The 12159-nt window shown below is 50.6% G+C and overlaps 6 protein-coding genes and 1 pseudogene across 6 annotated transcripts in view, besides 6 other annotated features; all 7 read right to left on the reverse strand.

The window, feature by feature from the left end:
* Window position 1: 1 nt before the first annotated feature.
* Window positions 2-44: a microsatellite.
* Window positions 45-155: 111 nt separating this feature from the next.
* TraAM80_06258 (protein kinase) lies at window positions 156-5090 on the reverse strand (the record flags this gene model as incomplete). Its single annotated transcript, XM_029383110.1, has 1 exon — window positions 156-5090. The coding sequence occupies one exon, from the start codon at window positions 5088-5090 to the stop codon at window positions 156-158; it is 4935 nt and encodes a 1644-aa protein (XP_029237103.1).
* A 52-nt stretch (window positions 5091-5142) lies between these two features.
* Window positions 5143-5160: a microsatellite.
* Window positions 5161-5323: 163 nt separating this feature from the next.
* Window positions 5324-5348: a microsatellite.
* A 576-nt stretch (window positions 5349-5924) lies between these two features.
* On the reverse strand, window positions 5925-8111 carry TraAM80_06259 (putative ribose-phosphate pyrophosphokinase; the record flags this gene model as incomplete). Its single annotated transcript, XM_029383111.1, has 1 exon — window positions 5925-8111. The coding sequence occupies one exon, from the start codon at window positions 8109-8111 to the stop codon at window positions 5925-5927; it is 2187 nt and encodes a 728-aa protein (XP_029237104.1).
* Window positions 8112-8629: 518 nt separating this feature from the next.
* Window positions 8630-8659: a sequence feature (A-rich).
* A 77-nt stretch (window positions 8660-8736) lies between these two features.
* Window positions 8737-9264, reverse strand: TraAM80_06260 (uncharacterized protein; the record flags this gene model as incomplete). Its single annotated transcript, XM_029383112.1, has 1 exon — window positions 8737-9264. One exon carries the CDS (start codon window positions 9262-9264, stop codon window positions 8737-8739), a length of 528 nt encoding a protein of 175 aa, XP_029237105.1.
* A 480-nt stretch (window positions 9265-9744) lies between these two features.
* Window positions 9745-9773: a microsatellite.
* A 102-nt stretch (window positions 9774-9875) lies between these two features.
* Window positions 9876-10607, reverse strand: TraAM80_06261 (uncharacterized protein; the record flags this gene model as incomplete). The annotated part of the gene is made up of 1 exon (XM_029383113.1): window positions 9876-10607. One exon carries the CDS (start codon window positions 10605-10607, stop codon window positions 9876-9878), a length of 732 nt encoding a protein of 243 aa, XP_029237106.1.
* A 94-nt stretch (window positions 10608-10701) lies between these two features.
* Window positions 10702-10736: a microsatellite.
* A 483-nt stretch (window positions 10737-11219) lies between these two features.
* On the reverse strand, window positions 11220-11422 carry TraAM80_06262 (hypothetical protein; annotated as a pseudogene).
* A 64-nt stretch (window positions 11423-11486) lies between these two features.
* Window positions 11487-12140, reverse strand: TraAM80_06263 (uncharacterized protein; the record flags this gene model as incomplete). Its single annotated transcript, XM_029383114.1, has 1 exon — window positions 11487-12140. One exon carries the CDS (start codon window positions 12138-12140, stop codon window positions 11487-11489), a length of 654 nt encoding a protein of 217 aa, XP_029237107.1.
* TraAM80_06264 (uncharacterized protein) overlaps window positions 12137-12159 on the reverse strand; it is a gene marked incomplete at both ends in the record, with an annotated part of 582 nt that continues 559 nt past the window's right edge. The window contains one exon of the mRNA XM_029383115.1: window positions 12137-12159. This exon is cut by the window's right edge and continues 559 nt beyond it. Within this exon, the coding sequence (XP_029237108.1) occupies window positions 12137-12159 (23 nt within the window).

Below are 12159 nucleotides of genomic sequence, written 5' to 3' on the forward strand. Positions count from 1 at the left end.
AAGAGAGAGAGAGAGAGAGAGAGAGAGGAAGAGAGGGAAGACAGTAAAACAAAAAGAACTCATGAATGGGAAACACATAGGACAAATGGAACAACTGGGCCGGACGTGCGTACAGGCAGATGGTGCTGCCTCATCGAAGAAGTGTGCATGGACGCTCATGACAGTGTGGATGATGATGTCGACTTCTTCACGGTGGTTGGGTTGCCACCAGGGGGAACACCACGGCTCCTTTTCCTCATGTTTGAAAACATCCCATCGGTTGCCGCCGTTGAAAAAAATTCCACGCTGGGACAATCCATAGACACAGTCTCCGGGATCCTATTCTTGCAGTCAACATTCTCCGCACTCCGCAGGCTGGATTCCGAAGCTGCGACTGTGGACGGTAACGCTAAGGGCTGTGACGATGACGTCCTGCCTTCCATTACACCCAGTGCGTTAGAAGCTCTAAGCGTCGCCGAGAGCGAGAGTGAAAGCAGAGACTGAGACTCTCGTGCAACAAAGAAGTCGCATTGCTCACTGTCCTCAGCTATGGCCTCAAAGTATTTTTCCAGCTTGTGGCGCCGCTGTTCCTTCTTGCTGGTAGCCGCGTTTGAAGCGCGTGAAAGGTAAGGTACGGCTGCCTCGCCGAGGGGCCCGTCGGTGGTGTTGAAGGAGTGTTGCTGTTGTGGATATCCCTGATGCGACTCCGGGCGTAAACAGCGAGCCAAGCTGCTCGTCTCTATGGTGCTGCGTGACGTTGCTGCACCCTGTGAGGAGCGCACGGGCGCGTCGTGGTCAGCACGCGTCGTCGCCGTGGCCGCACTTCCATCACTGCGGTGACTTTCCATTTGCTGTCGCTCTCTACCGTCGGATGCCACTGCGTCTTCCCTTAGCGGAGCCACATTGGTGGCAGCGGGTGTGGCCAGCTTTTGTGGTGTCTGACCCCCGCCAACGGACGGCGGCACCGTAGGCGCCAGAAGCTGCCTGCCACTACCGGTCCCGCTCTGGTGGACGACAACAGGGTGATTCTTCTTGCTGCTGGTCGTCTCAGAAAATACTTCTTGCTTTTCACTTCCGCCTTGACCATAACTCTTGACAATATGCCCACTACGATCCCGGCCCTCCGCAACGTCGTTGTCACTCCTCTCACCACCATCATCAGCACCAGCATCGTTGTTGTCGTCGTCTTTGTAGAGAGGCACCATGGTACTCTCGGCATTTACGTCCATAGCATCTTTCCGTCGCTTGCGAATGAGCCGCAACGCCTCTTCTGCGCTCGGGCGCCGCGCAGGATCTGGCTCAAGCAAATATGTAATGAAGGCCGCCAATGCCAGACTGTACCCATACACCTGTGTTAACTCATTAATCAGCTTTTTCCTAAAATCAGGTCGACCGCATTCACTAAACATCACCTTCACATTGTCACTCTCCACGCGCTTTGCGCAGGCTGCATAAAGAATACATCCTGTGGCCCATATATCCACTTTTGTGGAGTAGTGCCGCTGCCAACACTCCGGCGCCACGTAGGGCAGAGAACCAACCCCTGTTTCACAAAACGTCTTGTCCATCACACGTGAAAGACCAAAGTCTGTAACGACAATTCGCAAAGACTCTGCACTGCCGTTCTGCCCACGGCTCTCCTTCCACCGCTGACCGCGTGCAGTGTCAGATTCAAGCAGAATATTTTCAGGCTTTAAGTCGCGGTGAATGATGGCGGGTTCACGGTGATGCATGAACTGCAACACGGTTAAGATCTGAAAGGCAATGCTCATAATGGTCGTTTCTGGAATCATTGGTTCTGACTTTTTCTGCCGAATCCACTTTCCAAGATCCCCCTTCTCGTGGTACGCCATAACAAGTGACAAATACCTCTCGCTGGGAGTCGCTACTGCCATTGCTCCACGTTGGGGGGTGGCCGGATGAATTTCACGGCCGTCCTCCACACGTACCATAACGGATTCGTTCGGGGAGCTCAATTGACGTTCAGAACGCTGCTGACGCCCTCCACCAGCATGTAGATTTGTATCAAAGCGATACGACATGAACATATCCACCAGCCGAATCACATTGGGGTGCCCTTGCAGAGTGTAGGCAACCTCACACTCCCGCATGGCCTCTAGTCGATCCACGTCGTCCGCACACTGGACGTACTTCAGCGCAAATCGTTGACCATCCTCCACCCGCTCCACAAGGTAGACGACGGAGAAACTCCCTCGTCCAAGACGATGCAGCACGTGGTACTTGCCATCAAGAAGCCTTTGCTTCTGATCTACAGGCAGAGCGGTACCACGACCAACACCACGACCTTTATCATTTTCATCCTCATCGTTATCATAGTGCAAAAATAAACGTTGCAGCTCCGCCTTGTTAGCACTCTTATCGATGTACCGCTTCACGAGTTGAAACAGCCCAGCTGCCACAAGGAGCATGGTAATAAAGATAGATATTACAAGTGCAGCAATGCTGCCGTAAGACATGTTGTTATCCGACGCAGGGGAGGGTGGAGGCGTGGTCGTTGTAGTCGTACCAGGCACCCACTTTGTAACGGGGGAAAGAACAAAGGGCTTCTCAGCATTCAACGCTCTGTAAAAGGCGGTGGTACAGGGTTTCTTAACATCCTTTTCCTCATCCCAAACTGCCGCATTTATACCACCCTCGCACTGAGGTAGTACAAAGGCCCCACTGGAAAAACATACATACAAAAAAAATTGCTCATAAAATGGTCTCGTGGTATTTCTTCCGTAAATGGGGCGCGGACGACGACGGTAACGATGATGATGTTCCCCAGATAGGGAAGCAACACTAGGGCCGCCATAACCTACTCCATGCCCAGTGAGATTAATAATACCTTCTACGAGGGAGCCTATAAGTGTCACAGGTCCCACCGCCATCGTTGTTTTCTTTAGAACAGTATTTGTTATTGGATCCACCTCATTCACAGTGTACGGCTGTGTGTTGGCAGAGGACAAGTTACCAATGTCCAGAAGACGCGAATTGCATGTGGGTGAATCAGAGAGACGTAACAGACACGGAGATACGCGATCGAGACCAGTGCCTGTCACATAGTTACCAGGATGGATGAGACCAGGACAGGCTTGTGCCAAGCTTTCAGAGAGAAGAATGTTAAACGTAAAGTTGTACCACAAGGGCTCATATCCATTCACCAAGACGGTAATGTTGCCATCGTTGTTTGGCAGGTCCGTGGTAGGCGGGGTAGGCGGAGGAGGTGGTGGTGGCGTTGGCGTTATAGACGGACTGACGGTTGGTGTCATGCTTGACGTACTCCTCAACGAATGCGAGGGTGTGTGTGTTCCCACACTTTCAGAATCCTCTGACATAGACGGATACAAATTCACCACCTCTTCTTCTCTTTGCCTCTCTTCTTGTTCTACGATGGCTACTCCTGCTGCGGCAGCTTCCTCTGTTGCCTCGTCTCTCACGCGTTTATTGGCCTTCATGGAAGGTGTTGTTCCATCCTTCATGACTACATGTTGCCGTGTGCGTTGCATCTCCCTTTGCGCTGCCACCTCCGTCTCTATCTCCTCCTCCTCCGACACCTCGTTCGCAAGGGAAATATAATGAAATCCAACGACGCTCACTGCCAGATGCCCATCGTTGACATTCATCTTCCCGGTAAAAACGTCCAACGAAATGCCTGCTCCGTCCGGCGGTGGGATCTGCCCACCAACGAGATAGGCAGTGACACCGTCCACATTAGTCACGGCCAACAAAGCGGCATTGCTGCGTAGCGGTGGGAAGGGAATGGACACAGTTTCCGCATTGTGGTGCATTTGCAGGAGATCTGACCATACCTCTTGTCGGTCAAAGGAGCGGCCATTTGTGGCGCCCATCACGGCTAGCGTGTGGTTATACATCACGAGTTGCGGGGCGAGCCAATTGAGCTGCCATGTATCATCGTAACTTCCAATACTCACCTTGACCAGCGAGGGATCAATGACGGTCACCATGCGACTGAGAACGAGTCCATTCCCCGTGGTTTCCCGGTAGCCACCGGCAATAAACACAAGACCACTGCTTTCAAATACACCAGGTGCAACAATCGGATCGTCAAGCAGTAGCCCCGCCTCAATAAATTGCCCTGTTACCACATTGTACTGGGACACAGAGGCCAATGGCACCATCTTCTCCAAAGAGACCCCACCAACAATGTAGATGATATCTCCACCACTCCCGACACAACTAGCATTGAAACGCAGCAGCGCATCCGCTGGGAGGCTTGCATTCCGTATGTCCATCGTAACATCATCCAGAGGAGGAAACTCCTCCTGATACAGCCGCACCTCTTGCACAGACCGGAGAAAGACGTGAAACTCATCATTCTTTTCTACAATCACATTACTAGGAAGCATTGTGCAAAACCCCATGATGTATGCTGCCTGACCAAGCCGAACTGCAGTTGCCGTCCCAACGGCAGGAAATGTCAATTGTGCAGGAACACGAGGCGGTAACGGTAACGACGACGGCCGCAAAGGTGAAGCATGGCGACCAGGCGCAGTATGCTTGACCCCGGTTGACTCATTATGTAGAAGCATCCATGGAAGCACGCGTGACCCCGTCGTTATATCCACCACATTGATTGTTGGAAGGGCATATTGGTACAAAAACATCAACACTGGTGTGTATGGCGGGACAATGGCAGAGCCGCCCATGATGACTAGATAACGCCCCAATGCAACAGTGGCTGGAAAGATGCCCGTATTGTTCAACTTTACTGCGGTAGCACTCCAACCCGTGAAGCCGACGTAGGTTTCCCCTAAACTATCCCTCATGCTAGTTGCCGTCGCTGCTGCGGCAGGCATACCCCATCTACCAGTAGGCACGTACGACGGTGCATTGACGTCCAGCGAGTGCCCAGGGCTTGTAGTCACCGCAAGGAGTAAATGCACCACAACCAACACTAACAACAAATTTATCTGAAATGAAACATGCAAAAATAATGGCCTTCGCTGTTGAGGGGTGATGCGGCCAAAGTGACAAGTGCTGCTGACGCTGGTGCTATTGTCCCTGCGGGAAATGGTGGAGTCTAACAAGTCCAACGATGAAAAGAGCCTACGACGTATAGTTGATTTCTTTGCTCTCCCGCTATTCATCCTTTGCGCACTCTGTGCACCACAATGTCAACAGACGCGGCAAGAATACAAGCACACACACACACACACAGGGAGAGAGAAAGAAAGTGAGAAGGCAAAAGACACGCATAAAGACAGAAGAACACACGGGAATAGTGGGGCAGACGCATATATAATTTAGAGCGACACACATGCGTGTGTATATAAGGCAGGTCACACCATGACACTAGTATATTTTTGCACATTTCCAGCAGTACATATATATATATATATATATATCACTGCCTTAAATTCATCAAGGTATCAGTCAAGAAAAAAAGCATGAGAAGGCTAAGGTCCCTTGTTAACTTGCTTCTCACGCTTTATTCCCGTCTCCTACCCACCCTTTGCAGCACCCTAAATGTATGCTCGTACTTCATTAATGTATTTTCCCTTCATCGTTTGTGCGTTGTCTCTCTCTGTCTCTCCCACCTTTTTTTTTTTGTATTTCTTATGCCATTCCTGTGCCACAACAGACCCCTTACTTCATGGTATCCGTCCGCGAGGATGCCGGGTGACATGCATGCATGGGGCGGGATAGGAAGAAGGAGCAGGGAGGAGACACGGGTAGATGCATAAATACAAGATATTATTAACAGCTAGTGCTTTATCCTAAAAGTTTCCGTAACTAAGCAAAAAAAAAACGCCTTATCTATTAAGAGCCGACTTACATCGGGCTGACCACCTCACTCCAAGTGGGAAGAAGAAGAACAACACACGTCACACATTGGATATATATATATATCTATGTGTGCGCCTGTACACTTTTTTTTCCTTCTTTCCTTCCTTGTCGCTATTCAACGCTTCATTTCAGAACTACTTCTCGAAGAATGTCCTGAGCGTGTTTTCCGTATGCATCTTCTCAATAGCGCGGGCAAGCAGCGGGGCAATGGGCAGTAGCCGAAGTTTTCGTGCGAGTAGGGGGTTCTTGAGCGCGGCGTCCTGGTTCACGCTGTCGGTAACAACAACGAGGTCAATGGGGCTGTTGATGATCCGCTCCTCAGCCCCAGCGGAGAGAATGAAGTGCGTCGCCATGACGATAATGCGACTTGCCCCTGCCTCATGCAGCTTCCAGGCTGTGCGGCAGATTTTAATCGCCTCATCAATGATGGTGTCAACAATGATGCAAAGGCGATCCCTGACGTCACCCACGAGTGCCACACCCTCGGTTTGGGCGGGGTTCTCCAGGTGCCTTTCGCGAATGGCCCCTGTGCCTTCCTGCTGCTGCCGCAGCGCCTGCTCGTAGGCATAAATGCCGTTCGTAGAACTAAATGGACTTCCTCCATCAGCTGGAGATGGCGCATTTGACACCGTTCCTGCTTGTGGTTGCTGTTGCTGTTGCTTGATGTTCGTAGCGCCAGACAACTCGCCAGTCGAATGGACGGAGGTGGGAGCTGCCTGCATGGCCTCCAGCGGTGCGCGGCTTGTGCGGGCCGCCACTCCTCGATCGGAGACCTGATCGAGTTCAGCATAGGTAGAAGAGCCAAACTCCAGAGGCGCTGCTGCTGCAGGTTCACAGGACTCACGGGGTCTAGGCAACATGTTTGTGGGTAGAGGTGGTCCCGGACACGGATGACGATAGACTACCGTGCAAACAGGGACAAACTTCTCCTCACTGGATAACTTCTTGTAGTTCATTAAGGCATCTGCAAAAACCTTTGCGCGGTTGACGGCGTTGCCTGTGGGGGCCACAACCGATATGTTGCGGAAATCATGACCCTCATTTGTCAGCTGGGTGACAATGAAACGAACAAACTCGTACCTGGCCGATATATTTTCCAGTGGTACGGAGAACATCCCTTCCGTCTGCTCATTAAACATATCAACTGTAATCACGTGTTGACAGCCCATCTTTTCAAGCAGCTCGGCCACAAGAGCCATGGAAGAGACACTGTTAGCGTAGGCGAGGTAAGGAATGACTGCTGTTACCCGAGCGGCAGAACTTAACTTTGCCGTATGCAGCATCAAAGCCAACTCCATGAGGTTGCCAGAGAGCGACAGACCAATTTGATCGCACCGCACCATAGATTGAAGCACGAATACATCATCTCCGCGCAGGGTTCGAGCAAAATTTACACTAACCTCCCCATTTGGAAACTGACTGCAACACGGCGGGTATCGCTCACACTGCAACACCTCACATATCATCTTTTCACAAAAGACGCTCGCGTCCCCGGGTAGAATACGCACCGCGAAGTTTCCTTGCCTCTCCTGATGCGGAAAGTTCAGGGTAAAGAAAAACGTTTCACTGTGTGGTAAAATACGGCGGATGTTGACCCCAGCCTTGTATTCATAGTGGCTTAAGTTCGTCAGAGTCTCTTCATATGTGAGACGATACACCGTACCATAAAGTGCAATAAGATCCAATGCAATGCGGCGGATATCAAGTCGTGGTTGTGCGATGGCGCTTTTGGCAATGGTATCATCCACAGCCCTCAGACGTTGCTGCAGCTCCAAGCTATCGCATGCGCAGCGGGCCATAAATTTTTTCATGATCTTGCGAAACGCCGCAAGATTAAGCGAACGGTAGCGCAGGATGGTCTGAACACTCACGTACAACTCGGCAATACACTCATCCGGGCGGGCGCGGATCTCCTCCTCCGTTAGCTTCTCCAATTCATGCACACGTACAAGGAGGTTATCCTCCAACTGCCACAAATACCTCTTTACCTTCACGAAGGAGGCTCTCAGCTCCTCAAAAAATTTTTCTTCCAGTGCATGCCGCTTTTCTATAATTTCCATCAATTCCAGTTCACTCTCTGTTTGTGATAATGGCTCTGCGGCACCCCTCTGCGGTGTGGACGAGAGTGTGGCTGACGCCGCCTCGGCCGCCGCCAAACCCCTGCGCTCATCAATCTCTTGTCGCAGCTGCTCCACCGCCTTGGCAATAGGCTTCAGTTCAAAGTATGAGACGTAATTTTCGAGGGTGATCTCAGTGTTGTACTCAGACAGGAGACGCCGGTGAAACGCCTGCCCCTCCGAAACGCCTTTGCCTGTTCGCATGCTTCAAAGGGAAGTTCTTCTCTCAGTCCACTGTCCCTCGTCCTTTTTTTTTTTATGTTGGCTTCTTTTCGTCTTAAAAGCGCTGTACTGCTTTTGAAAATTCCTCCCGTCTTCTTGCGTACGGCTGCCCTCACTGTCGCTGAGTGCGGGCACAGAAGAAAGTTTTGAAAGCTTTTTTCTTCGTTGCTTAATTTAATTTCACGTTCTTTCCAACTGGCAACCTTGTGCCTGCTGCAGAAAGAGCAGCGCCGCGTCCGCTTGCCGTGCCCACGGCATTCATTCGCGGACAACAAGAAAGGGAGAGAGAGAAAAGGATAAGTACAACACGGAGGACGCAGCCAGCGGTAGGGATGAATAGTCCACGGTGCACGCCAAAAACAAAACAAAAAAAAGCAAATATGCATTCGAAACAACCCGTGAGCACCCAAAGCAAAGAAAAAAACAACAACAACACCGCACACGCTGGGAGTGCAAGCATACACAAATGTTCTCAGACGCGATAACCAAACAACCCGTTCAAAGAATGAAAAAAAAAAGAAAAAAGAAAACAGCGTGCGCGTGTATGATAGGGACGCCACAAGCAGCAGCGACAGCAGTCACACCAGTAAAACGACGACAAATAGTTCTAATGGAGCTTCTCTGCCGCATTGGTGGTGATAATTGCCCACATGTCGGGCAGACACTGCAACATGAACTCTACGCGTTGGCGTCTTCGACCCATTTCATGAGCACTGTGATGAACATATGCTTCTGTTTGCTCCTGCGTGTGGTGCGCGGTGCGCAGAGGCTGCAAGGTTGTTAAGGCGCGTTGCAGCAACAAGCCCCGCACGGCCTCCCCGCAATGCTCCATAGTTCTTCCGGGTTCCTCCCCCGAGGCATCCTTGGCTGTGGCGTGGTCGGCTATTGCCCACCGACCGAGTGCTGCCATCATCTTGTCCCCGCCCGCCTGGATGCTGTCACCACTAGCCTCATCCTCGTCAGAGTCCTTGTCTGCAGCAGTTTCCTCATGTAGACTCCTCTTGCATCCTATTGAGGCGGCAGAGTGTGTCTGGTGGAGTTGATGCAGTAATGACTCTTGCTGCTGCTGAATCAGCTGGTGGTACGCCGTTGCGGCACTTAGCTCAGCTGCGGTTGCCTCTTCCCATGGAAGCATTCCCTTTTCACCTTCCCGCCCGCTCTCTTTTTAGCCTGCGTGCCCAATTGCAGTTCACGCTCTTTTCCTCTGCTGCGACCTGTGATGCACCTACGACAGCTTGGTCGACTGTTTTGCATCAGTGATTCGGAAGATGTAAAAGTGAAAAAGAAAAAAAAACGCACATACAAAAATTAAGAGAGGCTAAACCTAAATCAGAAGAATGCAACAATCTCCCAGCATTCTCTCGCAATTTTCGTCGCCGTGTTTGTGTACATCTACAGAAGCACACCAGAGGCATTCCACACGCATGTATGTGAATCAATCAAGGAAGAAGAGCATATCATTCACAAGAACAATGACGACTGCTCACTCATTTTTTTTATATATATATAATGAGTATTTCCTGCCTTTCACTTCACTCCAAAATGGGCATATTCTTACACGGCATTCATCCCTACTATACCCCCGTCCCTCGCTTCCTCACATACATGCACACGGAATAATAATAATAATAATAATAATAATAAGGCAAAAACGAGCGCCAGAAACATATATATATATATGTCCACAGCCGCTTTGGGGACATTTACAATCAGCCACCCCAGCTCGCTCTGTCATTTGTTTCTTGACTACGGTGCCAATACAACACTCACAGAAACAGAGGCGTTGTTATACACGCCTTCACCCGGCAACTCCACTGCAACAGACGAAAAAGCGGCGGCCCACCCAACAACATCAACCCCTCCCTTTTCTTCTGGCAATGCGAGGAATTTCCGCGCCTCAAGTAGCAGCACCGTGGTGGAGCTCTCCGGCCCAGTGAGCGGATGCGATGCGGGCAAGGATGTTGTAGCACTCGTCGCGTTGCCTGGCAAAGGGCAGACGCCAAGGCGTACACGCAACGGCTCCATGGCGCTCAAGTCATGAAAGAATCCCTCACCTTCCTGAAGCATTTTGCCGCTTGACCTCACCCTGCTGATATCACTGGCACCGCTGCGACGACTGTCAGCAATAGTGTCACGCATCTGTAGCTCTTCCGGCTCTTCTTCTTCTTCTTCTTCTGCTGCGTCTTGGCCGCCGGAGCAGCGAGAACGCTTTCTAGAAGAACAAGACGCCTCCTTCAGCACCGACAAAGCCCCTGACAAAGGAGGCGACGAAGTGACTGCCTTCGCCATCCTTGCGGAACGCGATTGCGACGACACTGGCGTTCGTCCCAGGCTCGCCGACGCTTCTTCTTCTTCTTCATTCTCGTCGTACTGTTCGTTTCCGCCCACAAACGCGTCATCGTCCCCCGCCACGTTAACAACATCAGCAATAACTCGAACGCCTCTTTTTATAGCGCGTGTAATTTGCTTTGGTGGCATTCTATATTTCTGTTTTTGTTTTGATGGTTCCTTTTTCCCATGCAAAGAGAGTCGTACACAAATAGAAAGAGAGTGAAGGCGGATTAAAAGTCCCTTTTTTTTTCTTCGTTGTTGTTTTGTTTTGTTTTTAAAGCTTGTTGCCAAGTCTGCGCCGTATTGCGCCACACCATGGACATGCCGCGCATGAAGGAAGAGGGGAAGGATAAAGAAAGAAATCAAAAAAAAAGGGGGAAAAAGAAGAAGCGACGAGTACACTTTGGTATGGCTAGGGACATGCACGGGGATGTGTTGAAGGAGACATACAAAATGAGCATTACAAATGTAATACCACACCAGATATAACTATGCCGCATACAAGGGAGTTAACAAGAAACAAAGAATGATATAGATAAAGGACCCACGTGGAATGGTAGCTACAGGGTACTCGTTGCATTTGCCTTGTCTGCATATGCCCACATGCAGAGTAGAAAATTATGGAAGACCCCAACGCCAATGGGAGGAACGACGCGAGTTGTAGCATCGCTGCCCATTGTTCCCAAGATATATTTATACGCGCAAATGTCTGCTGCCTCCTCACCGTTAGTCGCCTTTATCTTGCAGCGTATATTTTTTACACGCCTGTACTACCTGCCTTTTGGGTGTCTTTTGTGTCCCGCTAGTCATTCAGTTGCAATAGACGTTGTATATGTGTCTCATTCTTCTCCCTTTGCGTTGCGTTAATGCACGCCCACAATCACCAAGGAAAAAAAATCCACCACCATTTTGCTTTTTTTTTTGTCGTGTTTTTCTTTTCTATTTTGCATTTTCTTTGCCATTCTTCTTCTTTCATGTCGTACCGATCCAGTTTTGGCAAGACCACAGTTTATTTCCAAATCCCTTTCACTTTTTTGTAGCCTCGTTGGCACCACTAAATTCCCGAAATGTGGTGATGAACGCCTTTAAGTGGGCATTTATATCCCGCATCTTCACTGCGTCTTCTGCAGTGGGCGGCTGGCCGCTCTGCATGAGTTGCTGAATGCGCATCATATCCTGCCGTAGCTGTGGGGAGAGGGACTGAAACGCCATTTGCATCATCATCATCTCCTGCTGATTGGGGACCCCGTGACAGTGACTGTGATCGTGACCGTGACTGTGATCATGGCCGTGACTGTGATCATGGCCGTGACTGTGATCGTGCCCGTGGTGTAACAGCGACGCAAGTGAGGGCGTGGAGGAGCATATTGACATCATCTGCGACTCCTGCAACAAGCACATCTGCCTAATGACTCTCTCCGTCTCCTTGTCTGGAAAATGTAGCACGGCATCCTTCAGTTGTTGCAGGATAGCTGCCCCATCCGGCGCTGTCGCACTAGCGTCCTTTTCTTGTTTCTCGTGGGCCCCACACTTTCGTGTGACCGCATAGCTTGCGAGGAATTCCTCTTGCAAACCCTCAAAAAGGTTCATAAGCTCCGTGTCGCTTGTAGGGGCCGGCTCTCGCTTGACCGCCTCGCGTAGCTTCTCCGCAAAGGAAGGTGTCTGCATCTGCGTCGTCATGGCAAGGACGAAGTCATGA

Source organism: Trypanosoma rangeli, assembly GCF_003719475.1.
Source record: "Trypanosoma rangeli strain AM80 chromosome Unknown Tra_15.4_contig_00223, whole genome shotgun sequence".
Classification (NCBI taxonomy): Eukaryota; Euglenozoa; class Kinetoplastea; order Trypanosomatida; family Trypanosomatidae; genus Trypanosoma; species Trypanosoma rangeli.